Genomic DNA, 25,971 nt, shown 5'->3' with positions numbered 1-25,971 from the left:
CCCCTATTTTTTCACCTTTACAACTCAAGATAAAGAAAATTGTATATTATCTTTTGTGTCTATTAGGTGTAAATGGTAACATTATGCTCAAGGTTTGCCCCCATACCTAAGAGACTGGCAAAGATTTCTTCCTTCTTGTGGGTGAAAGGAGGTTTGGCTTACCTGGGTTCTTGAATATGTTGAAGGTGGCAGTGTCTCTTTCCTCAGATCTTCTGCCTCATCTATTTCTACTGGTTCTGATGAACGAGCCAGTGCCGGTTCTATGGGCTCCTCCTCCATGTCATTGTCCGTGTAAAATCCACCTTCTCCATCTGTCTCATAGTCACTATTGACACGACTGTCACAGCTGAGATAGGCACTGCTCCCCCCAAAGTCCTGGTGGGGCAGGTCCAGATTCTCTTCGGCTGCATTGTCAACCTGGGGGAGGGAATGATGTAGGAGATGGACACAAATGGTCTAACTTTGGGAACTCCCATTTAGTAGAAACTGGTGCAATCCAGGAAAAAGATGTCCTTGGTGATCCCTAACATTGAGCTTAGTTATAGGATAATGAAAAATTCAATTTTTCCCACTGATTCATCATACTATGTTACTTAGCAAAGAAAATATGTCAGTCTTCTGATAAGGGTGAAATAATTCAATATAGTTTCACCTTTCTAGAGTAGCCTGGAGGCTACATAGTGGGGTTGTGATCACCATTGCTACCATTACTATCTTCACAGTAAAGTCATTTTCTTTCCCTTTCTAACCTCTGAAGGCATATAACAAAAGTAGATCCTTGCTAAGTAGGTTTACCTGGTCTTCAGCTGTCCAGATAGGTCGGGATTGCTGGGTTTTGATGATATCTTTGAGCTCCTGGTACCAGCCATTGTTGGTCCCCTTAAGTTGAATGGTAGCTAAAGATAAGTGGATATTGGTGGTAAGAGAAATATAATCCTCTTCCAATGACAAATCCCAAGAGATCAGTTCATTAGAGGGTTTTCTGACATCTGACAAGTTCAATATAAAAACTGTTAATTAATGATGAGCTTTAACAACTATAATATTATTGAATCATCATGAGCCCCTTAAGACATGGGTCTGGACTCTTTATTAACATTTCCACATTGGGGTTTCATATTAGATGAGGGGAATTCTCTTCCTTTCCCATACCTCAGGAAAAAATAGGCAAGTAATTTAACCCCCCTCATTCTGTTTCTCTTATTCAATACTAAGATTCCTTAATAACACTGTAATCCTCCATCAAGTACTATCATGCTCATTTTTAGGTAGGGAAACAAGCCCAGAAAAGGAAAAGTCATACAGGAAGTCACTGGCAGAGATGGAAATAGATGGCAAATCTCCTGGTTTCTAGTCTAGAGCCTTTTCTCTACAGCAACCTTCCTCTACCTCCCTACCTCCACCACCTTTGAACTTCTGCCTAAGCCCTAAACCAAAGAAGTCTTCTTTCCCCATCCCAATTTCTGTTTATCTGTTATGTCACATTCTCCCAAACTAATAATAGTCTTTTGTTATCAGATCATCACATCTCTGAGAGATGGGTGCTATTCTCAGAATCATTTTGTAGCTGAGGAAACCAAGGTAGACAGGTTGAGCAACTTGCCACATAGCATTAAATATCTGATGAAGATTTGAATGCAGGTGTTTCTGACTCCAAGTCTGATATTATCCATTGAGCCACCTAGCTTGGTCTCACCTGTGAACAGATGGCTGTGGTACTTCTTCAGCTTGGTGGCTTGGGCATAGAGGCGGCGAGAACTTTTTCTAGAGGTGGGTGCCAACCACTGGCGCAGGGACTTGACCCCTGTCCGGCTTTCAGGGGCACAGAACACCACAATAGGGTAATACTGCACATAATTGAGGCGCTCCACAGCAGAAGGTGTCACATCTAGCAGAGTGTGCTTGTCCTGGTTCAGGGAAAGAGATAGATGCAATAGAAACCCAAGCTTGGGCTCTGACCATACCCTGAAGCCTTCACTTCAGTAATTTTCTTTGTAAAATGAGGAAGTTGGACCAGATGAACTTCATTGTATCTTCAAAAGTCTGTTTTGTCTGCTGGTCCATTCTATAACATTCTACGCTCTAATGCCCTTCACAATTCTACACCCTATGCCTCAGCTTCACATCCTTATCTTTTTCTCTCTCTGCTCTACTCACCTTCTCAGCAATCACCCGCACTGTGTCCAGCTTGACAACCTTTGAGGGACCCTCTGTTCTTGTGACACTCTCTGTAGGAATGAAGGCAGCTCCTTCAGTTAGAATTTGGAAGGGTGGCAATCATTTCCCGCCCCCTCCCTCTGTGTACCAGCTGCTCATTTTAGCCTAGATGAAATCAGTCTTTAGGAGAACTCTCCCATTGGGAATTATATTGGGAAGCTCCTGAAAATACATGATCATTAGGATTGCTTATTTTTATAGCTTCTTGATAAAACTTTCAGAGACTCCCTATTGCTTTCAAGATTAAATTAAATCCCAGGTATTCAGATACATGATCTGTCTTCAGTTTTGATCTCCAGCTTCATTTCATGCTCATTCCTGAAACTCCATCTAAGCACCAGACTCCTTCCAGCGTGTGACAGGATCATTTCAGACTCTTCTCTCAATTCTCTGCCATCCTTCAAATCCTACCTCCAATCCTACCAACTTTACCACTTCACTAACCAGCCTACTCCTCATATCCTTCTGTAAGTTCCTTTAGCTGAAGGTGGAACAGCTAGTGAAGAACTGGTGAATAAGAGGGCCTAGGTTCCTCACCTGCAACTTCAAACTGATCAGGCATCTCAGAACATAGCTTCTGCATGGCCACATCAGCCACAGGGCCCATGATAACCACAGGACGTTTGAAACTGGCTGGGACAGAACAGGCAAGGAATTAGCAGATGCAACTCATTTTTTTCTCAAACCTCCCCTTATCCCTAGCTCTGATACAAGATTCCCCACAGTATAACTTTAGGTCATTTAGGTGTTCTACTTCTTGATCGCAAGAGATAATTAAATGTTCTGGACCCCTGTTCCCCCAACTTTTATCCATTCCATAACTAACCTTCCCTCAGCACTACTCGCTCATAAGGTGGATAGTTGCCCTGCTTTGTCAGGGCTGACAAGTCCTCACGGCTTTGGCGCATATGCTTCTTGGCACCTAAACGCAGGCCCCGAAGCTTCCAGAACTCAGCTCGGGCTCCTGTGGCAGTTGAGGAAGAGAAAGGCCCTGAGCCCATAGCCCTCTGGGCAGCTTCCAGTGATGCCAATTGCTCAGCCCTGTGAGATAAAAGGGATAGTTAGCCAAAGCAACAAAAGCTCAAGGATTCCCAGGGGCTGAGTCTGTGATTCTCTATTTAGTCATTGCTGAAGTTCTCTTCCTGACACTGACCTTGAGTTTACCACAGAGGAACAGGAGGCAGGCAAATTTCCCCAAACACTCTTGAGTTTATAGGAAAGGGACAGGATAGATAGAGTCTCCTTGCTTAGATTCTTTGTTCCTTCCTCCTCAAACCTTTTCCCTCTCCCACATCACTGTTAACTTGATTGCTTGCTTTTCCCCCCCATTTCTGGTCTTCCCATCTGACCACTGTCTAACACAATTCCCCCCTACGTAGGGGTCTCACCTGCTTTGGTTGGGAATAATGCCCCGATCCTGTTCTGTCAGGTCCCTGCCCATGCGAACTGCCAGCCAGCTGCCACCTCTTCCCATCTCAGGGTACAATGTGTCCAAAACATGGAAGACGTCCCCTCGGGTAAAGCCCAAGCCCAGAGGTGGACTTGGTTCCAGCTCAAAGTGGGTACGGATATAGAAGGAGTCACCTACACTTGACTTGACCATCTTCCTAAACACTAAGGTTCAAAGAAATCAGGATAGAGTAGAGTGCTTTAAGATCTGCAAATACTTTACATCTATTATCTCACTTGTGTAAAGTGAACTAGAGAAGGAGTGACCCAACATCTCTCTATGTACTAAACCAAATTAGATTGGATCATTGGCTTCCATTCCCCATTGAGCTCTTTTTATAGACTTGCGTGGCTGGGGACACACAATCTTTCTCCCCTCGCCTAGGAACTGATTCATGTATCATAGTCAAGAGGGAAAACTGGGAGAAGTCTGGAGATCCAGGCCCCTATTCTTGGGGACTCAAGAGAGTTGAGGAAGGCAGAATTTCTGGTCTCCCCATGATGGTAGGGACAGTGCCAAAATCCACACTTTCCACTTGTCGAGCTGATCATGGGGAAGTCTAAGAGTACAATGGCCTTAGCACATGGTCTATTTTCAGGTTTAGTCCACTCAATGAGGGTTTTGACTAAAAGGGTTCCCTGCCCTTTGCCTGTACTTCCAGTAAAGATGTCCCCAAGTTTCCCGAGGCAGGATAGCCCATCAGCCCAACCCCACTTACGATCTTGCTTGCGCTGAGTAAGCAGCTCTATTTCCTCTCCTGGGGGCAGCCCCAGTAAGTACTGAACAGCCTCCTCCCTGGTCAGGTTCTGGAATGACTGCTCATTCACCTGTGGAGTGGGAATAGGGTGGGAATAGGGGAAGGAATAAGGTAATGATAACTCTAAAGCTGGATGGTAGCATTCTCCACCTGTAGGCAGAGTCTGGGTAGACTTGGCACAAGTAGGTACCAAAGTGGAAAGGTAATGTTGGAATTTCAGTCAGGAAAGTTCAAATTCTGCCTCAGATATTCATTGACTGTGGGATCTTAGGCAAAGTTACTTAATCCCAAAGACTCAGTTTCCTCCTCTGTAAAATGAGGATTATAATAGTACCTCTCTCCCAGGGGTTGGTGAGGATCCACAAACCTTAAAACACTATCAAAATGCTAGTTGTTATTGATTATTATAACTATTAATGTTATTATTATTATTCCTAAAGTGGCAAGGGTTGGAAAGGAGGGAGAGAAAAAGAGAATGACATTACTGTGTAAGCCTTAATGGACATTCTGGAGTGTGATCCATAACCTTTTTCAGCTACATTAAAAAAAGAGAGAGAAAGATCAAAGAAATACTGGATCACTACTCTAGATGGAGGACAAAGAAGGCCTTGTGAAGGTGAAGTTTCTCTACTTATGCTGTTGTCATTTTCTCTATCAAGGAGAATGATCTTTGGTTAGGGGCAGAGCTCTTGTCCCAGGGAAATGGAAAGATAGTAAGAGAATATTGAATTGCTCTGGATGTGTGCAAGCAACCACAACCCAAGGCACTGAAACACTTGCTGGATGCGATTTCTTTTTTTTGATTTTTAAAAAAGCTCTTAATTTTCAAAACATATGCAACATTCATTCTGCCTGCATGAACTGACAATCTAATGAGGGAGACAACAAACAAAGTAATATATGCAAATAAACTAAGTACAGGATAAAGAGGAAATAATTTTAAGAGAGAGCACTAGAATTCAAAGCTGAGTGGTGGTGGTAGGGGATTGGGCAAAGGCTTCCTTTAGAAGATAGGATTTTAGGTAGGTTAATAGACTGATTAACCAGGTGAAGCATTTGAAAAAGTCTCTCATCTTATTTTGAAGAAAAGATGAAGATTTTGGGTTGGATAACAATAAAATTAGATTGGGAACCAGATGAATGAAAAGACTCAAAAGAGTAGGCCTCAATGCTTCCACGTCAGTTGGAAACAGATTTTCAAGGGATACCCATGGATCTGTACTTGCCTCTATGCTATTTAACATTTTTATCAATGACTTGTTTGAAAGTATGTTTGGCAAAATTTATCAAATTTACAGATTACATAAAACTAGTAGTTTAATGAACATCTTACATGATAGGGTTAGGATCTCTAAAAGACATCTGGAGGCCAAATCTTTTTAAAAAATGAAATGTATAAAGAACAGCAAAAACATTTTTCTATACTTTGATAAAACTCCCAAAACAATCTCACAATTACCAAATGGGGGAAGGCATGGCTAGAAATTCATTTGGAAAAAATCTGGAGGTTTTAGTGTACTGCAAGCTCAATGTGAGTTAATGATGTGCAATGTTTAGGGCAGTGGTCCTCAAACTTTTTAAATAGGGGGTCAGTTCACTATCCCTCAGACTGTTGGAGGCCGGATTATAGTAAAAACAAAAACTCACACTCTGTCTCCGCCCCTCAGGCCATTTGCCATAACCCAGCAGGCCGTGTAAATGTTCTCAGTCTGCGCATCTGGCCCGTAGGCCATAGTTTGAGAACCCCTGGTTTAAGACAATACCAATGTGAAATCTGCTGTACTGCCGAGAATGTTGTATTAGGGTATGATATTGGGGGAAGGAAATAGATAAGCTGGAGAGAATTCAGGTAATGGCAAAAAAAGATGATGAAAAGCATCTACTTCATGACATATGAGCATTAATTGAAGAATGGAAATTTGCAAAGCCTAGAGAATACTGGGAGTTGGGGTGGGGAGGGAATATGATAGTTTTCTCAAAGTGCTGAATGGACTATTACATGGAAGATTAGATTTTTTTTCCCTTCTGTTTGGCACCAAAGGGCAGAATTAGACTTGATTAGGAATGACTCCCTAATGCTTAAAAGAATCTCAAAGTAAAATAAATGGCTTCTGTCTCCCAATGACTAGAGGGAAGGGTTCTCTGCTTCTTGGAAGGAAGTCTTTAAGCCAGGAGTTCTCAAACTACGGCCCATGGGCCAGATGCCGCCGCTGAGAATGTTTATGTGGCCTACCGGGTTATGGCAAATGGGCTGAGGGGCGGAGACAGAGTGTGAGTTTTTGTTTTTACTATAGTCCGGCCTCCAACAGTCTGAGGGACACTCAACTGGCCCCCTATTTAAAAAGTTTGAGGACCGCTGCTTTAAATAAAGGCATAATGGATATGTTGTAGTGGATTCTTGTTCAGGGATGGGTTATAACAGATATAACAGATAAGGGACTTTTCAAGTATGAAATTCTAATTTCTATAAGATTCTTTATAAAGAAAAATGGGAATGGGGCATTGTATTCCCTCTAAACCAAAATAACTGAACTGACAGAGGCTGAACCCTGGGCCAAGAATATTCATCCTCTAATTTGGTCTAACATGGGGCTTCTACCAGGTTATCAAGTTCTGAAAAGACAGGGACAGGGTTTTCATCTAGCTTCCCATTGCCCCATCCTTCTTTGGCTCCAAGCTAACCTATATACCTGTAGTATCTGGTCTCCTTCCTGAATTCCTTGTCCATCTGCTGGGCTCCCTTCTTGCACGTCTGATACAAAGATGCCAACGTCATTGCCCCCAGCTAGACGGAGCCCAATGGTGGCACCTTTGGTGAAATGGACCACCCGAGTGTCTGGGCTATACCTGGGGAGGTAAGGGATTGAAATGTTAGGCTCATGAAACTTATCCAGGCCTGGACTGGAAGTTGAAGAGACTGATTCTATAAGTGTTTCTGAGTAGGTCTTTCCCCTTTTTTGATATAATTTCATCATCTAAAAATTGAGAGGGAACTGAAAGTTTACATAAAATCTTCTTAACTCTTTGACCTGCATTCTACAGGTGCTATTGACTTGGATAGGGGATGGAATGGTAGAAATGGAAGGTACTTTTAACAATGCTTTTTATGTTCTCCCTTCTAAGCCTATTCTGCCATTTGTAAAATGAGGCATTGGACTATGGGGTTTCTAATAGCCTTGATTATTCATACATGGATTCCCTGGCTTCCAAGAATAGGTGACTTTTGTACTGGGGTAATAGTAGCAATGGAAAAGTATGAATATGTGTGTCTAAGGGGGTCACAGTGACAGCAGGGACCCTAGACTAGGACACTTACCCATAATCTTGTTTTTGGCTAGTGGGGACCCGATAGATGTTGTAGCTGCTTTCTCTCAGGGTCTCCTGGGTATCTAAAAGGGAAGAATCAATCCCTCCACTCTATTCTGTGTCTCACCACATAATTCCCCTTTCTTTCACAGAATGCTATGCTCCTCCCTCCTTTTCCTCCATTCTAGACTCTCCAGGCCCAACTCACACCCTAAACTACCTGCAGGTATGGCCCGAATACTGAGATTCCTAGAACTTTTAAAATTTCTTTTGAGCCCTTTATAGCCTTTAAAATCTGGGCCCACACAGTGTCCCTGGCCAGGTTTAGACCAAACTAGATGGTCTGGGCCCTTGCCCCAAGACAGCTGCCCTTCCCTCTCTACACAGATGAGTAAAACTAGGGCCCCAAACCTTCAAACACTCCCAGATAGTACCAGATTGAAGTCTAATGGACAAACCCTATAGAAATGCCTATAGTTTCTCTTTCTCTCACCTGATTCCTGAGGAGATCCGGGTTCCACTGATTCCTCCCTGGTCAAACAAAAGATTAAAGTTAAGATGGTATAGGATCAGCTTCAATAGTACCCCAGGTGTGTGAGGAGAGGTTGGGGGTGGGCAGAAGGAGAGAAGCTGAGTCCAGCTGTAACTGCAGTAAGAAATGATTTCTGACTAGATCATTTTGATTGATAAGGAAATAATTATCCCTTCTTTAATACCTTCTTCCCCCTAGAAATCATTGTACTCCAACCTTCTAGACAGTTTTCCCTGTAGCTTTCTGCCTATTCTGAGTCCTTGCATAGGAGTTGATGGTATACTCAGACCAAAGGGTCTTTAAAACCTGGGGGATGGATACAGGAATTTCTCCCATATTACTAGAGGCATTTTCTAGTTTCCAAGCAGGAGTTACTTCTGTTCATGAGGAGGAAGGACCCTAGGTGAGACAGATTCATTTACACACAGATTCTTGTACTGTGGCTCTAATATCTGCCATACCTTGCCATCATAAAACCTAAATATTGATTTCACTCCATGGGGACAAGGATGCAGGGCACAACCTGTCTGACCAGCTACACAAGTTGGTGATCCCTGCCCCTTTCTCAATCTAGCACCTGCTCTCTCCCCACAAACACAGCTCAAAACTTATTTACTTCTTCTGAACACAGATTGTGGTTGGGGTACACATCAGAAATTGAGACATTGTCCAGAAAAATGAACCAGAAGCCTTCCTCTTCCACACCTTCTTTAACTTACACCACTAAGTACTGGGCCCAATTTCAACACTCTCATCACAGACCGACCATTTTTTCTGCTTCCAATCATTAACCCAAAACTTTCAAATCTTTGGACATTCAAAGTATCCATCTTGTCACCAGTACCTCAAAAACAAGCTTCCTAATAACCTCTTTATAGATTATTTTTATAATAGTATATAATAAAATAACAGATTATCTTTTTAATCTCTTTATAATTATAGTTCTCTTGTAGTTGGAGAGTAGGGATTATGGCATTCTGGAAACTCTCTTCCATATTTCAAATTCCATTTATCACCTGGTAATAGGTGGAGAAGAAGAGGGCTAATAGTTCCCTCAAGATCAGTCATTGGCAAGAGTTACCACAAACAGATTAACGTTCCCCCCACTCAAACTATTGACTATAATGAGCATATTAGAAACAGACAAGTTCCAAGACATTAAAAACAGATGAGTGTGTGATGTTAGCACTTACGGAGGAGACTCTGTCCAGCTGGCATCAGAAACCCGACGTTTGCCACCAGGTGGTGGGGGCACGTGGGATGGGGGCGGCTGGGAAGGCTCTGAGCCAATGTCAGAGATGTCTGTAACAGCAAAAGATCGTTGTCACAAACAATCACTCCTTGCCTCATTTCCCCAGGCTCCCTGGGCCTTCCAAGATGACAGCAACAGTAAGATTAATGCTATCATCCCCAAGAGGATAGAGCGCTCACAAAGAGGCTGTCTTCTCAATTGTGAATCTGAATTTGATTGGATACAATTCAAACTCTTTTAAGGTATCCACTTTGTACTGCAACATGATAGTACCCAGTGCCACAGAAAAGATACAAAGTTTACACAAAACTTGGTCCTTCCCTTTAGGTTTGCCTCTAGTAGAGGGAAGAAACACAAACACAGAACATTGTATCACATCCTACACAATCAGCAGAGCAAACACAGTGCTATCTATGTAAAGAACAGCATTACTAGCTATGGATAGAAGAGAAAGCTTCCTGCATTTGATTTAGGGTTTCGATAGGTTGGGGTTGGATGGGGGCTACAAGTATAGTTCCAAGAATCAAGTATCCCATTAGTAAAGGCAGAAAATGTACAGGTGACATAAGGACCTAAGATGAGTATTCAGATTAGCTAGAATGGTAATAATGGTGTAAGATAAGGCTAAATAAGGCTGGAAGAAAAGGGTGGTGCCAGATGGTGGGGGGCCCAGGAAGCCAGGCAGTGGAGTCTGGATTTTACTTGGGAAGCAGCCAGGACACTGTTAAAGGATTTTTTTTGAGGGGGGAGGGAGGAGTGGAAATGACATCATGAGACTTATGCAGGAGGATTAGTCAGGCGGTGCGGTGCGTAAAGGAGCATTATTAAGGAGAAGGGGGAAGGGAACAAGCATTTATTATCTATGTGTCAGGCACTGTGCTAAGTGCTTTACAAATATTATCCTTTTGATCCTCACAATCATCTTGGGAGGTAGGTATTATGATCACCAGTGAGGAAATAAAGTTTATTAAGTGCCTATGATGTGCCAGGCACTGTGCTAAATACTGGGGCTGTAAGAGATTAAGTGACTTACCTAATGTCATACAACTAGTAATTTGTAAGAGACAGAATTTGAATCCAGATATTCTGGGCTTTGAGGCTTGCTCTTTACCCACTAGACCACGTCTTTATGAAAAAATCTTTATTACTGACTTTTCTTCCTAGCTACAAACCCATATCTTTATCTGTTTATAGGATATCTTCACTAGGATGTCCTACCAGCACTGGGAATTACTGGTGCTCTGAGTGCTCTAGGTAACTCCCTAGGAGTCATTTGCATTATTAGGAGTCTCCCAAACCAATGAATTCTATTAGAGAGGGGACAGTTGGAACTCAGGAGTGATTGAGACTGCCAAAGGAGAGAGCACAGTGAGAAGGAATGAGGACAGCTTTTGGTAAATATAAAGTCACTAGATTGAGGAAGAGGGGAAAACCATTGAGGAAGACTTAGAAAAGAGGGTTAGAAAGCTAGGAGAATTTGAAATGTATGGTGTCTGGGAATTCAAGTGAGGAAAGATGGTGAAGAAAGGAAGGCTAGGTTAAGAGCAGAGGTAGGGACTGGAGACAAGCAGGTGCAGAGAATATGTTCCTCCCCCTTCCTTCCATTGATCCATCCTTACCCTCCAAGCCAGAACTCTCACTGTCACTGTTGACTGCTGGGGGGATGTTCACCAAGAACTGCTGATGATCTCTGAGTACCAATAAGGTCAGGGTCCCTTCTGACCTCTCGATCAATTGTCGGGTATCATTCAGGGACAAGTTTTGGCTGGACACTCCATTTATCTGAAAGGTTCCACCAGATTGCAAGAGTTGAAGAGAGGATGGGACTAAGGCCCTTGAAAAATATTCAGACATGGGTGATCCTAAAAAGAGACAATCTTCTGGGGGGATCCTATCTTGGCCAGACATGAACTCAGACAAGGAGCTCTAGCCACAGAGTATGAACCCATGGAGAATAGAGTAGGGGGTGGAATAGAAAGAGCTCTTACTGCCCAGCTTCCACATCCTGTTTTTAGTGGCTGAGGGAGAGTAGAAGGTGGTAAAGGAGCTACCCCTTAACCCCAAGGAAGTTCCAATTCACCCTTCCCAGAGCTCACCTTAAGGACGAGATCACCCTCCTTCAGTCCCTTGCTCTTGGAGGCTAGGCCTGATTCTGTAATGTGCTTGATGAAGATCTGACTGCCGAGCTTTACGCCAAACTCTGCAGAGGCCCCAGAGAAGAAAGACTAAAGCATGACCAAGGGAGTGTGGGTTACATGGTTAAGGATCAGGATTCCCTTACGGGAAACGGACTCTCCAGACAAAGATTTTTTAGGGAGCTAAGTCTCCCAATCTCTGAATAGTAGTGAGGAGTGCAGAATCATATCCCTGGATGTGTCTGGGAGTTTGGGTCCCAGGAACTGAGCTTCCTCTAGTCTGCAGCCCCATGCCAGGTACCTGAAGGGTCAGAGAGAGCTTCACACAGGTCTTTAATGTTCACTCAAGAGGTTAAAGAAGCCTGATCTTGCCCACTGAGTAGATAAAGGATGGGCAAATGAATCAAGCTGCTTCCTAAGAGTCAGAGACAGAGGCTTGGGCTTGGTGGTGCTAACTCTGGGGAAGATGATCTCAGGGTATTTCTATAAGATTGGGACCATTCATGGGAGAGGTGGAAAAAACCTGAGAGATCACCACTATGCTACTGTAGAAGGAACACCCTCTGGAGGCACAAGGCCTGGATTCCAATTCCACCTTTGAAGTTCACACCTTGAATGAGCCTGGGCAAGCCATTTCCCAACTCTGTTTCATTTTCCTTTTTTTTTTTTTTTTTTTTTTTTTTTTTTTTTTTTTTTTTGCAAAATGCAGAGATGAGGCCAGATAACTTTTTTGGTCTCTTGAAGTTCTGGTCCAAGTCCTTTTTATAGAGCAGAGAATGTAGAGTTGGAAGGTACTGTAGAGATTATTCAAGTACTTATGGTTTTATACTGAGGACTCTGAGGCTAGGCTAAGGTGAGTCACTGAGAAGAGTCCTTTGATTCCTAAACTAGTGTTCCTTCCACTATCTGTTACTCTGTCTCTGCTTTACATGGAGTTCTAGCTCAATCTCAAACCCCTTTCATATAGGGTGAGCTGAGGGCAGACTATCTGAAACAGCCACTTTTGGGAGCTTTGCTCAACATAGCCAGACCAATCTGGCAGGGGAGCTGAGTGGCACTGAGTTAGAGGGCAAGGGGAAAATGTTGCCTTTAGAGTCAATGATCCAGGAGAATAGCTGTGTCCCCATGTTTTCACCTGGTTTTATAAAGATAAAATGTAACTAAAGTTAAGACAATTCTCTTCCCAACCTCAGGGAGAATGACCCAATAAGACACCGCACCTGCCTTCCCATAAAGATATTCCTCTGGTACCCAGAGTGATAATAACAATTCATATTTATCCACTGCTTAAGGCTTATAAAGATGTTTCCCCAAAACAACCAAGGGTGGTAGGTTATGTTAACATTAGACCCATTTTACACATGGAAACAAGGTTAGGGGATAATTGACTTGCAGACATTTGTTATGTGATCCTGGCAAATAACTTATACCAGCCTCAATTTTTTCATCTATAAAAATGGACATAATAACAAGGTTGTTGTGGTAATCAAAGAAGAAAAGGTATGTAAAGGACTTTACAAATATTAAACTGCTCTATATCTGAGCTGATATTATTATTACTCATTTGTTGTTGTATTATTATTTGTTTATTGTACATATTCTGAGTGGCAGAATGAGTTGGGTTCTCCAACTCTTAAAGCAGGGCTCTTTGGCTTGAGAGTGGGCAGCTGGGCATTGATCATTACAGTATTTATGCCAAATGTGGTACCTGGCATCATGGTGTGGGCCCCGGGTTATTCTAGTGCCTATTCTATTCTATTCTGTTCTATTCCTCAAAGTGGACTAAGGTCGGATGTCAATGAACCAGCCCTTTGGTTCACCCATAAATCCAGAACTTTCCTCACCCTCACTCTCTTTTTTCTTCACCAACACTGATTCCACTGGCTTCATCAATACATCATGCCTTGGTAGTCTCTTGAAGCCAGACACCAGGGCCAGCCCATTGGTTCCATCTGGCCGATCTACCCGGCTCTCCCGACTGTGACCTCTGCGGCTACCAGCTCGACTCCGCCTCCGAGAACGCTCAGTCCAGCTGTGGCCTGAGCTGCGCTCACTGGAAGAGTCACCCTCATAGCCCCGGCTGTGATCCATTTCCTCCTGGTCCTGGTGGTCCCATGGTGGCCCCTGGTTCTGTGGGCTGGGGCCCAGGCTTGAAGTGGGATAGCTGGTCTTGGTAGTTGGTAGCTGAATTTTTCGAGGTCTTTTTATGGTCTGTTTGGGTGGGTAATAGAGAGGGAAAAGTAGATATAAACTCAAAATCATGATCCCATAATCCTTGCCCCTTAAACATTGACCTCTGACTACTGGATGACTCAGTCACAAGCCATAGCTTGACTGTTTGAGGATGGACCCTGCAACCCAGAGTAATTTCACACCAGAAACTCTGATACCATATCTTGCCTGCTACCCCCCTTCCCTGTCCCTAATGTCCTCCCACTTAGGACTAGGGCCAACTCACAATGTTGGCAAATTTGGTGCAAGCCTTGAGGGTCTGTATGGCAAAAGTCGAAGACACATTCTCCATGGAAACCCCATTCACCATGACGATATGATCTCCAGTCCTGGCAGAGGAAGGGGACATAGTTCTGAAAGACAGCCACTGGCAAGATCTTATTAGGGAGTTTTGTGGATTAGAAATCCAGAGGTAGGTAGAGAAAGATAATTTTTCTCAATGAATTTCAATCAAACTTTCCTTCTATTTCAACTTCAGTTCTTTATCCCCAATTTCTTTTTTCCCCCTTCAACCCTTCTTTTTCTCTTATTTCATTCAGCCCCTCTCCCACCCTTCCCCTTTTTCTCTCTCCCTCTCCATATCCTTCCCAATCCCAATCTGGGTCTTCTCTTCTCTTTCCCTTTCTATCTCAGTCCTTTCCTTCCCTTCCTTTCTTTTCCCTCTCTTACCTTTTAACTCATATTTTCTCTTATGCATTTCCTCTCCTAAGGCCTTGTTTACCAATTCTGGGCTAGCTTGGCAGGGCAGGGCTAGGGCCACGTCACCACCATGGGCCGGCGGCTTTGATGGCCTCAGTTATAGTGGGTGTGTTAACTGATACCCCAGTCTGTCCCAGAGGCCTTCCTGGTAGATGAGATGGAGAGGGAAAAGAAGGGGAATCTGAACCTATTCATTCCCTTAGGATAGTCCTAGGTTGATTGTGATTGAGAGAAGACTTTGCTGCTACAAAATAATAGCCTTTCAGGGACTCTTGCTTCAAATGCACCTCTAGACTTTTCTTTTCTCCTGCTTGAAAATCCTTGAAGTGTTGACTGAACTGGAAAAATGCCAGGTAATGGAGCTGGAAGGAATCTTAGGCCACAGAATATTGAAGCTAGGAGCTTTGGTTAAAGCTGGGCCCCACCCCTCCCTTAGAACCTAGAATAATGGAGTTAGGGATCTTGAAACAGAACAAATAACAATGTCAGAACTGAGAGACCTTAGAATGGAGACTGTTGGAGCTGAAAGGGACATGAGAACAGAGAACAATCAAAACTAGAGTATGTCATAGTTGGATGGACCTTAGAATGGAGTATGTCAGAACTGGGAGGAAACTTAGAACATGAAATATCAGAATCTTAAGAGTTTTTAGTGAAAATATGGTCCAACCAGCTACACAAATCTTGTGATAAAGAAAGCCATCTGCACCCAGCAAGAGGACAGTGGGAACTCAATGTGAACCACAACATAGTATTTTCATTCTTTTTGTTGTTGTTTGCTTGTCTTTTGTTTTCTTTCTTATTTTTTCCCCTTTTGGATCTGATTTTGCTGATGCAACATGATATTTATGACAACATTTAGAGAGGAAATGCACATGTTTAACATATCATTGGATCACTTGCTGATTGGGGAGGGAGGAAGGAAAGGGAAAAATTGGAACACAGGGTTTTGTAGGGGTGAATGTTGAAAATTATCCATGTATATATTTTGAAAATAAAAAGCTATAATTTAAAAAGAAAGAAAGAAAATATGGTCCAACTCTCTTATTTTTTAGAGGAGGGAACAGCTAGTTGCCTAGGAGAGAAAGTGTCCTGCACAAGGTGACAACCCAGAATTCCTGATTCCTGCTCAAAGATTCTTTCCCCTGAAGTAACATTACATCCTCTCCTCTCAATGGCAATACTAGGTTATCTCCCAGCCTAGGTACTCACTGTAGCCTGCCCATAGCTGGTCCTCCTAGCACCACATCGGATATTAGTACTGATCCATTACTGTTAGCACCACTAGGTCGGTCACGGCCTCCTGAAATGGCAATCCCAAAGCCCCTTCGAGGATCCTGGAAGACAGAAGAATGTTCATAAGAATTCTAAGATTATGATTAGAGCTGAAAGGGACCTTAGTAGCCACCCCCCCATCACTTTATAGACAAAATAACCAAGGCCAGTGGAAGAGAAACAATTTGTCTAGGATAACCGAACAAATGGAGAATCTGGGCTAAAATCCAAACTTCCTAATAATTCCAAGGACTGGGCTTTTTTTTTTTTTTATTTGCCCCCATTTTCCTCAGAAAAACCTCTGTCCTTTAAGGGTAGGCCCAAGCTCTGGTTCCACCATGGTCACCCATTCTTCTGAGCCTTCCTGGTGCTCTCTGTTTTGCTTACTAGGTTCTGACTTGAGCACACAAGGCATATGATTGCAGACTGGGCAAAGCCCAGGTATTCCAGGGAGCCCAGAAAGGATTTGGAAACGAACCACAGAAGGCCCCTTTCCTTTACTCACCCTGCACAGTGTGGTGGTATGCTGCTCCCAGATGGTCATCTCTTCCATGTCCAAAACCTGGGTTAATGAGAGACAAAGGGACATATATGAGAACAGGAATGCTCAAGGCTATCTCAGAGAAACCCTGTCCAAGGCAGCTCCCAGGCCTGGCTGGCAAACTTCTTCAAGCTGGGAGGAGCCGAAAGAGAAGGGGGAAAGTAGAAAATAAAGGGGATGATGGCTTTCAGAACTTCAATGGCCCAGACAGAGATCTCTGCAGACTCTGTCCCTTGTAATCAGACCAGCAGGCCCAAATCCCTTTAACCCAGCCCTCTATAGCCAACAAGACTCAGAGTCTCTGCTTATCTAGGTTGGGATGTGGACATCTGCCACCTTTTCGTCACAGAATAATAATCAAATTATCTTGATTTTGAAATCAGAGATCAGCTTTAATTGCTACTGAGAAGGGCATAATAATCTACCTTTCTATGGCTTCCAAATTCTTTTTCTTCCTCTTAGAGGTCTGGGTGATTCTGAGCCTCAGGCTGCCTAAACAGGTGTTTCCTTCCCTTATCTCTCAAACTCAAGTAAGCCTGATCTACTTTTCCCACTCATATTCCTCTCCACCCCCCCTTTTCTACTATGCTTGGAATTTGTTCTATTAACAAACTACCTTTCATATTAGATCTCTTCCTCTTAGGGTCCTCCCAGATGACAATGTATTCCTCATTAACTTTTTCCAATGCTTTTTCCAATTCCCTTATTTGTTGCCCCTGGACATACAAAGTCAGGAGAAGTAAACATATTTCTTGCTGCTCAAAGATACTTCTAGGCTCTCTTTCTTTCTGTCATCCAGCAACTTCTACTTTAAGGTTCATTTTGTTGAGATCATCTTATTGAGTTCCTGCTAAGAATTATCTATAGATGCTCAGATAAGTCTTACAGACTTGTTTCTGGTCTTGTAAACTTTGACTGTTGGCTTATATTGAAACTTCCTCCAGTGCCTTTGGATCAACCTCCCACCCACCCCCTGTACTCTGCTCACCCTGAAACATTCAAGGGTTTCCTGTTCTTTCTGTTATGGCTGGCTACCTCCCGACTTCTCCCATCTTTTTTTTATCCAGTTTCCTTTCATGTATCATCACTCTCAGCACCTAACACAGCCCTAGCATATAGTAGATATTTAATACAATTTACCAAATTAAACTGGTGATCATCTATACAACCTCCTAATTTTTACAGATGAGAAAACTGACTGCCAGAGAAATCAAGTGAATTTGTCCAATATCACTCAGATTATATATAGAAGAATCAGAAGCTGAATTCATATCCCTTGACTCCAAATCCAGTGCTCTTTCCATCAAAATTCCAAGAGCACAGGAAACTTGGATTTAGATCTATAAGAAATTTGGAGATTATTTACGATTTTTTCATATATTTTTTTTTTTGCCCAAAGACACACAGGGCAAGAAAGCAGAGAGGATTCAAAACTAGTTTTCTTTCAGTCAATAAACATTGAAATGCCTATTTTGTGCCATATCCTATACTACCTCCTGTAGATAACAAGAAAGGGAAAAGAGCTCAGTCTAATGAGGGAGACATGCCAACAACTATATATAAGCAAAATATAGAGAGGATAGGGAAGGGATTAGCAGTAATGAGGATCAGTTAAGTCTTCCTGTACAGGGTGGATTTTAGCTAGGACTTGAAGGAAGCCACAGTGCTAGGAAGTAGACATGAGGAGGGAGAGCCTTCCAGGCCTGGTGGAAAGCCAGGACAAAGTCAGAGAAGGGGGACAGGGGAGTGTGTTTTTCCAGGAATAACAAGGAAGCCAATGTCCCTTTCCAAGAATACTAGTACTCTTTCCAAAATACTATATTGACTCTTGGGCTAATTCCTCAATTCAATTAACATTTAATTATCAAGTATTTACTTAATGGAGGAGAGAGGGAAAATTTCACAACTTCTTTGGTCTGTTTTATATTTGTAAAATGAGAGACTTGATCTAGATGTCTTTTTAAGAGTTACATGTATCTATTTCTAAAATTGATAATCTGGAACAGTAAACAACCATTTATTAAGCCCCTACTGTGTGTGCGCCAGATACTGGGAATACCAAAAGGGGAGGAGGGGAAATGGTCCCTTCCCGTTGATGGGAAATGGTTTTAAAAAACTTCAGTCCATGAATATGAAATTTTACTGTCCTGAAGTTTAAGAAACAATGAACATAATTAACACAGGTAAGCATGGAATGACTTCTGTGAATGCTGTAAAGGAAGCAAGCCAAGAAAACAATGACTACTGTGATGTAAATCAGGAGTGAGGACCATTATTGCCTTAGCAATAAAGCAACTACAGGGGAGGAGCTGGAAATTATGTACAACAACCTTCCACTGCTTGAGTTCCATAGGTTTTTGCATGGCGAGGAATGATGGTATAAATATCTAAATGATCCTTGGCAGAAAAAAAGATTTCCTACCCCTGATAAATAGAAAAATTGACAACATAGAGAAGTAAATGTTGCAGAATTTCAAGATTTAAAATCCATGGCTGTGGAACATTACATATATTTTCAGAATTATTTGATATGTTGATCAATTTTGCTGAATGTTTTCCTTTTATTTTAAAAAAAAAAAGTTTGTTCTATGGGATAGCTTTCTAAGAAAGGGGAGTAAGAAGGATATTTAGGTGATATTAAAATAAAAGATATCTGAGGTGAATAATGAAGCTGGGACGATTCTTGTGGCTTCTATTTGGTCATATAACCCTGTGTGTATGTAATGAGCTAGAATAAGTAACCTGCAGCTCAGACATTGAGAGTAGCTTTCATCAAGACTGAAGAAGAAAACTCAGGATGCCATTCTGAAAATTCTGGAGAAAAGAAGTGTAGAAGTTGATGATGTAAAAGAACTGATGATTGAGAGACCAGAACCTGAATTCTAGGATTTGAATGAAAAGGCATGAGTACTGAAAACAGATTCTCAGTAAGATCCCAGATAAAATCAATGAGAGGAGTAAGGTTCCTTCAGACAAAGATATCACTAATGCAATAAAAGAACTTCTGGACATTATTAACATTAAACATATATATATATATATATATATATATATATATATATATATATATATATATATATATATATATATATATCAATACAGAACTGACAAATAGTGAACACCAATAGAAAGAAGTTATAAAGTACTCCAAAAGCTTCAGTGACATTCTGAAAATCCATTTTAAAGATGGAAAAGCAATAAATGTGTTTATGAGTGCCAACTGACTAATTCATTATTGATACATCAGATGTTCAAGATTATTCCTTGGAAATTGTATATGTTAAGTCATTACAGTGATGTTAAGCTGTTGCCTTTATCTGTAAATTTCGAATTTTGACTATAAAAATTATCAATCCCTGCTTAAGGTAACTAATCCAGGATGCTGAATGAGATTATTGCCATTTTACCCCATATTTTTCTAAAACATAGATTAATCATAATTCTACACTGGAGATTTTGCATCACTTTTGCTATTATTATTCTTTTAAGAATTATAAATCAAGGGAGGTGGAGCCAAGATGGCAGAATAAAGGCTGAATTCATCCAACATCTCCCCCAAATCATCCCAAATTCCTTTAAATGACTCTAAACAAATTTTAGAGTGTCAAAACACAAAAAAGATGGGATAGAACATTTTCCAGCTGAAGGCAACTTAGAAGCTCAGCAGAAAAGGTCTGTGATACCAGGGTAGGAGTCCAGGATGCAATCCTGGTTCAGGCCATACCAATGTAGTCTCAGTTTCCACCCTTGCCCTGGCCCAGCCCTTCCCTAACCAGATCCCAGTGTCAGCAAGGTGGGACCTCTAAATCTGCAGCAGTGCTGGAGGCTTCTGGACCTCTTGGGAGGATTTTGAAGGTTAGCAGAGAAGGTCTGTGGCTCTGGATGAGAGTCCAGGAAGCAGGCCAGACACAGGTCATACGAACACAGCCTAGGCTCCAGTTCTGGCCCCTGGGTCAGCAAAGCAGGACTTTGTTGCTTTAGCACAAATCTTACAGCTATGGTGGGGTGGGGACATTTCCTAACAGCTCCAGGGCAGAAAAGAGTTCTTGTGGTCAGATTCCTAGAAGGACCTCTGAAAATAGCTGCAGAAAACCCCTGAAGCTTGGGACAATGCACCCTCTACTCTGGATACAGAGCCCTACTTTAACAAAGAGTTAAAAGCATAGTAATAGGTTAGGAAAATAAGCAGGCAACAGAAAAAGTTTCTGATCACTGAAAGTTATTATAAGATCAAAACACACACTCAGAAGATACAATCTCAAAAGTCTTATATCCAAATCCTCTAAGAAAAATAAGAATTAGGCTCAGATCATAGAAGAACTCAGGAAGAATTTTGAAACTTAAGTAAGAGAGATAGAGGAAAAATTAGGAAAATAATTCAAAGTGGTGCAAAAGGAAATACAAAAAGATAATGAGGAGAATGCCTTAAAAAGCAAAACTGGCCAATTGGGAAAGGAGGTACAAAAGCTGAGGAAAATAATTCCTTAAAAATTAGAATTGAGAAAATGGAATCTAATGACTTCATGAGAAATGAAGCTACAATAAAGGAAAACCCAAAAAATAGGGAAAAAATGTGAACTGTCTCACTGGAATAACAACTTTTCTGGAAAATCGATCCAGGAAAGATAATTTAAACATTATTGGTTTACTTGAAAGTCATGATCAAAAAATGAGTTTGCACCAGCCCTGAAGTCAAGAGGATCTGAGTTCAAATATGCTTAGACACTTACACTTCCTAGCTGTGTGATCCTGGGGAAGTCACTTACCCCCAATTGCCTCAACAAAAAAATAAAAAAATAAAAATGAGTCTGGATATCATCTTTCTAGAAATTATCAAGGAAAACTGTCCTGATGTTCTAGAACCAGATGGTAAAATAGAAATTGAAAGAATTCACTGATTACTTCCTGAAAGAGATCACAAATAAAAACTCCAAGGAATATTATAGCCAAATTTCAGAACTTATAGATCAAGTAGAAAATATTCAAGCATCCAGAAAAAAAATTCAAGTATAATGGAGTCACATTCAGGATAACATAAGATTTAGCCACTTCTATATTAAAGGACCAGCTTAAGAACTAGGAGATCATATACACTTGAACAATGATACTGTATGAGGATGTATTCTGATGGAAGTGGATATCTTCAACACAGAGAAGAGCTAATCCAATTCCAATTGATCAATGATGGACAGAATCAGCTACACCCAGAAAAGGAACACTGGGAAATGAGTGTAAACTGTGAGCATTGTTTTTGTTTTTCTTCCCAGATTATTTTTACCTTCCGAATCCAATTCTTCCTTTGCAACAACAACAACAAAATTCGGTTCTGCACACATATTGTACCTAGGATATACTATAAGATATTATATGTATGCCTGCCATCTAGGGGAGGGGGTGGAGGGAAGGAGGGGAAAAATTCGGAAGGGATAATGTTGTTTTAAAAAAAAAAATTACTTATGCATATGTACTGTCAAAAAAATGTTATAATTATAAAATTAATTTTAGAAAAATTAAAGGACCATATATGATATTCTGGAGAGCAATGGAGCTAGGATTACAACCAGGAATCACCTACCCAGCAAAACTAAGTATAATCTTTCAGAGGAAAAGGTGGTCATTTAATGAAATAGAAGATTTTCAAGAAGTCATGATAAACAAACTGTGCATACCTTTTGATCCAGCAGTGTTACTACAGGGCTTATATCCCAAAGAGATTTTAAAGAAGGAAAAGAGACCTGTAAGTGTAAGAATGTTTGTGGCAGTTTGTGGTGGCCAGAAACTAGAAACTGAATGGATGACCATCAATTGGAGAATGGCTGAATAAATTGTGGTACATGAATATTATGGAATATTATTGTTGTGTAAAAATGACCAACAGGATGATTTCAGAAAGGCCTGGAGAGACTTACATGAACTGATGCTGAGTGAAATGAGCAGGACCAAGAGATCGTTATATAGTTCAACAACAAGACTACAGAATGATCAATTCTGATGGATGAGGCCCTTTTCAACAATGAGATGAACCAAATCAATTCCAATAGAGCAGTAATGAACTGAACCAGCTACACCCAGCGAAAGAACTCTGGGAGATGACTATGAACCACTACATAGAATTCCTAATCCCTCTATTTTTGTCTGCCTACATTTTTTATTTCCTTCACAGGCTAATTGTACGCTGTTTCAAAGTCCGATTCTTTTTGTACAGCAAAATAACTGTTTGGACATGTATACATATATTGTATTTAACTTATACTTTAACATATTTAACATGTATTAGTTAACCTGCCATCTGGGGGAAGGGGTGGAGACAAGGAGGGGAAAAGTTGAAACAAAAAGTTTTTCAATTGTCAATGCTGGAAAATTACCTATGCATAAAATTTTCGTAAAAAAAAAAAAAAAAAAAAGAATTCACGCTAAAAAGACCAAAGCTGAATGGAAAATTTGACTTTCATATACTGTACTCTGAAGAATTATAAGGAGATAATCAGGAAACTAATATCATAAGGGACTTAAGATTTATCTATTTACATTCCTACATGGAAGGATGATACTCGTAACTCTTTAGAACTTTCTAATTATTATGGCAGTTAAAAGGAATGTATATAAAGACAAAAGGCACAGGTGTGAGTTGAAAATGAAGGGATAATATCTTTTAAAAATGGTGAATTTAAGGGGTGAGAGAGGAGAAAAAGAAAGGGAGAAGTGGAATGATGCAAATTATCTGTCATAAAGAAGCAAGAAAAAGCCTTTACAGTGAAGAGTCAGAGGGAAGGAGAGGATGAATGAGCAAACCTTACTCTCATCAGAATTGGCTCAAAGAAGAAATAATACACATACTCAATAGGGATATAAAAATCTATTTTATACTGCAGGAAAATAGGAGGGTGATAGGATATAGGAAAAAAGGGGAGGGTGATAAATGAGAGTGCATTGGGGGGAAGAAGTAGTTAGTAGCAAAATACTTTTAAGGAGGAACAGAGTAAATGGAGGAGGCTAATATAGTTAGCAATAGTAATTGCAAAAAGAATTTTGAATCAAGTTTCTTTGATATGCCCTCATTTCTCAAATACAGAGGGAACTGGTTCAAATTTATAAAAAATAAGAGCCATGCCCCAATTGACAAATGATCAAAGATGTGCTCTGTGCCCAAAGGGCTATAAATTCATATATATCCTTTGACCTAACACCACCACTACCAGGTATGAATACCAAAAAGATTTAAAAAAAAAAATGGCCTATCTGTACAAAAAACATTCATAAAAGCTCTCTTCTCAGGGCAAAAAAAATTAGAAATTGAGAGGATGCCCATCAATTGGGAAGTGGCTCAATAAATTATAGTATGTGTTTGTGATAGAATATTATTGTTCTATGGAAAATGATGAGCAGGATAGTCCCAGAAAAAACAAACAAAAAAACCCCAACAACCTGAAAAGTCCTCCATGAACGCAAGTAAAATGTACTGTGCACAAAAATACAATCATTCATGATTACTCTGAAGGACTTATGATGAAAAATCCTATCCATACCTAGAAAAGGAACTGATTGAGGCTGAAAACAAATTGAAGCATTCTCTCTCTTTTTTTAAACTTAATTTTTCTTGAGGGTTTTTATTTCCATTAGGGTGGGAGATATATGTTTTCTTTCACAACTTGACTTTTATAAAAAGGTTTTGCTTAACTTCACATATGGTTTCTTAATTGTAAATGGGGATAAAAAAGAGAACCTGGAAATTAAAAATTTTAAAAACAAATGTAAAAAATTGTTTTTTGAATGTAACTGGGGAAAATATTAAATAAATAAATCAAATAAATGCTAAAAAAAATGAGACAAAAGAATTTCTACCTTATGGTATCATTATGTAAAATTCCTTCAAAGAATTGTAAATATTGGTATTTGCTTCTCACATTTTAAACTTGAAAACAATGTGCTGAAAGACAATGTATCTAATAATATTTGGTGTCAAATATCCAATGCTTTGTATCTGTCAAAAAATATTTTGGGGAGGCAGAGCCAAGATGGTGGAGTAAAGGCAAAATAATATTTTGGACAACCAGGTGGGACAGATAGAGATATTGGACAGAGCATTGGCCCCAGAATCAGGAGGACCTAAGTTTAAATTTGGCCATAGCTGTGTGATCCCACTTAACCCAAATGCCTCAAAATAAATGAATAAATAAGTGAATGAATGAATGAATAAAAGATATTAGTTTTTTTAAATCATTCAACCCAAACCCAATCTAATAACATCTAAATATGCATATACTTTATAGTGTATAAACTACTTTATAAACAACTATATATTATTTACTATATATACAACTATGTATTAAATCTCAGAAAGAAAGTGTGTGTGTGAGAGAGAGACAGACAGAAAATATCTAAGGACTAGGAAAATGCTCTTGAAAGACAGTTGTACAAGATAACTGTATAAATATGTACACATATATTGTATTTAACATATACTTTAACATATTTAAGATGTATGGGACTACCTGCCTTTTGCAAGGGTCAGTGTTGAAAAATTACCCATGTATATGTTTTGTATATAAAAAGCTATAATAATTAAATAAAAAAAAAATCTAAAAAAAAAAGTAAGACAGTTGTATTTGAGCTGAGTCATGAAACCAGGAAGTCAGGATGTAGAAGTGAGAAAGAGGAGATTATTCAAGATATGGGGAAACATGGGGAAAGGCACTGAGTTGGCAGATGGCATGCCACATTCAAGGAAGAGCAAGAAGGAAAGGATTATGGCTGATTTTTCTTGTAGAATATATTTAGAAAAATTGTACATGTTTAACCTATACTGGATTACTTGTTGTCTAGGGGAAGGGGGAAGGGAGAGAGAAAAATTTGAAACACAAGGTTTTATAAGGATGAATGTTGAAAACTATCTTTGCATGTATTTTGAAAATAAAAGTTAATTTTTTTTAAAGGGAAAGATTATGGGATTATAGAGTAGACAGGTAATTGCCTCCATGTAAAGTGTCACATACATAGATAATTAAATGCCTCCTACGTGTCATGAACAGTGCTAACTGAAGGTATCATGGACAATGGCCTCATAATTGGAAAGACCCAGGTTCAACACCTACCTCTGAAACATATAGGATGTGTGACCTTGGACAAGACATTTAACTTTTCAACTCTCTAAGGCTATGAGAAAAGTTGTTAATTGAAGTTCTTTACAACAAATAAAGAAAAAATATATATATATTGTTGTTGTGAATGTTGTTGTTGAGTCACGTCTGATTCTTCATTACCCCATTTGGGTTTTCTTGGGAAAGATATTGGAGTAGTTTGCCATTTACTTCCCCAGCTCATTTGAAAGATGAGGAAACTGCGGCAAGAAAGTGACTTGCCCAGGGTCATGCAGCTAGTAGATATCTAAGGTTGGATTTGAACTTAAGAAGTTTTTCCTGACTTGGCAGCATTTTGTCTACTATACCACCTAGCTTCTCCTAGAAAGTATTAAATAAAATGTTTTGCAGTCCATGGAAGAAGGTTGGAGAGATAGAAGGAAAGCTTACAGGATTTGGTCACATGAGAGTTAGGCTTTGAAGATGGGTGGGGACTTC

The 25,971-nt window shown here is 40.4% G+C and overlaps 1 protein-coding gene across 3 annotated transcripts in view; it reads right to left on the bottom strand.

Annotated features, from left to right (window-relative positions):
• TJP3 (tight junction protein 3) overlaps nt 1-25,971 on the bottom strand; it is a 61,291-nt gene that overhangs the window by 1,738 nt on the left and 33,582 nt on the right. For all 3 annotated transcript variants that reach the window (XM_074307706.1, XM_074307713.1, XM_074307702.1), the window contains exons 2-19: nt 16,361-16,417; nt 15,793-15,917; nt 14,108-14,210; nt 13,494-13,860; nt 11,611-11,714; nt 11,134-11,296; nt 9,456-9,564; nt 8,224-8,261; nt 7,741-7,813; nt 7,115-7,271; nt 4,386-4,494; nt 3,606-3,831; nt 3,044-3,258; nt 2,755-2,850; nt 2,158-2,228; nt 1,697-1,907; nt 796-896; nt 163-417 (exon numbers count right to left, since the gene is read on the bottom strand). In XM_074307706.1, coding sequence (XP_074163807.1) covers nt 163-417; nt 796-896; nt 1,697-1,907; nt 2,158-2,228; nt 2,755-2,850; nt 3,044-3,258; nt 3,606-3,831; nt 4,386-4,494; nt 7,115-7,271; nt 7,741-7,813; nt 8,224-8,261; nt 9,456-9,564; nt 11,134-11,296; nt 11,611-11,714; nt 13,494-13,860; nt 14,108-14,210; nt 15,793-15,917; nt 16,361-16,408 — 2,571 coding nt within the window. In that variant the 5' untranslated portion in view covers nt 16,409-16,417. The remainder of the gene's footprint in view (nt 1-162; nt 418-795; nt 897-1,696; nt 1,908-2,157; nt 2,229-2,754; nt 2,851-3,043; nt 3,259-3,605; nt 3,832-4,385; nt 4,495-7,114; nt 7,272-7,740; nt 7,814-8,223; nt 8,262-9,455; nt 9,565-11,133; nt 11,297-11,610; nt 11,715-13,493; nt 13,861-14,107; nt 14,211-15,792; nt 15,918-16,360; nt 16,418-25,971) is intronic.

This window comes from Sminthopsis crassicaudata, chromosome 1, assembly GCF_048593235.1.
Source record: "Sminthopsis crassicaudata isolate SCR6 chromosome 1, ASM4859323v1, whole genome shotgun sequence".
Classification (NCBI taxonomy): Eukaryota; Metazoa; Chordata; class Mammalia; order Dasyuromorphia; family Dasyuridae; genus Sminthopsis; species Sminthopsis crassicaudata.
The sequence above is the reverse complement of the archived record's forward strand: the minus strand, read 5'-3'. Positions and strand labels throughout refer to the sequence as shown.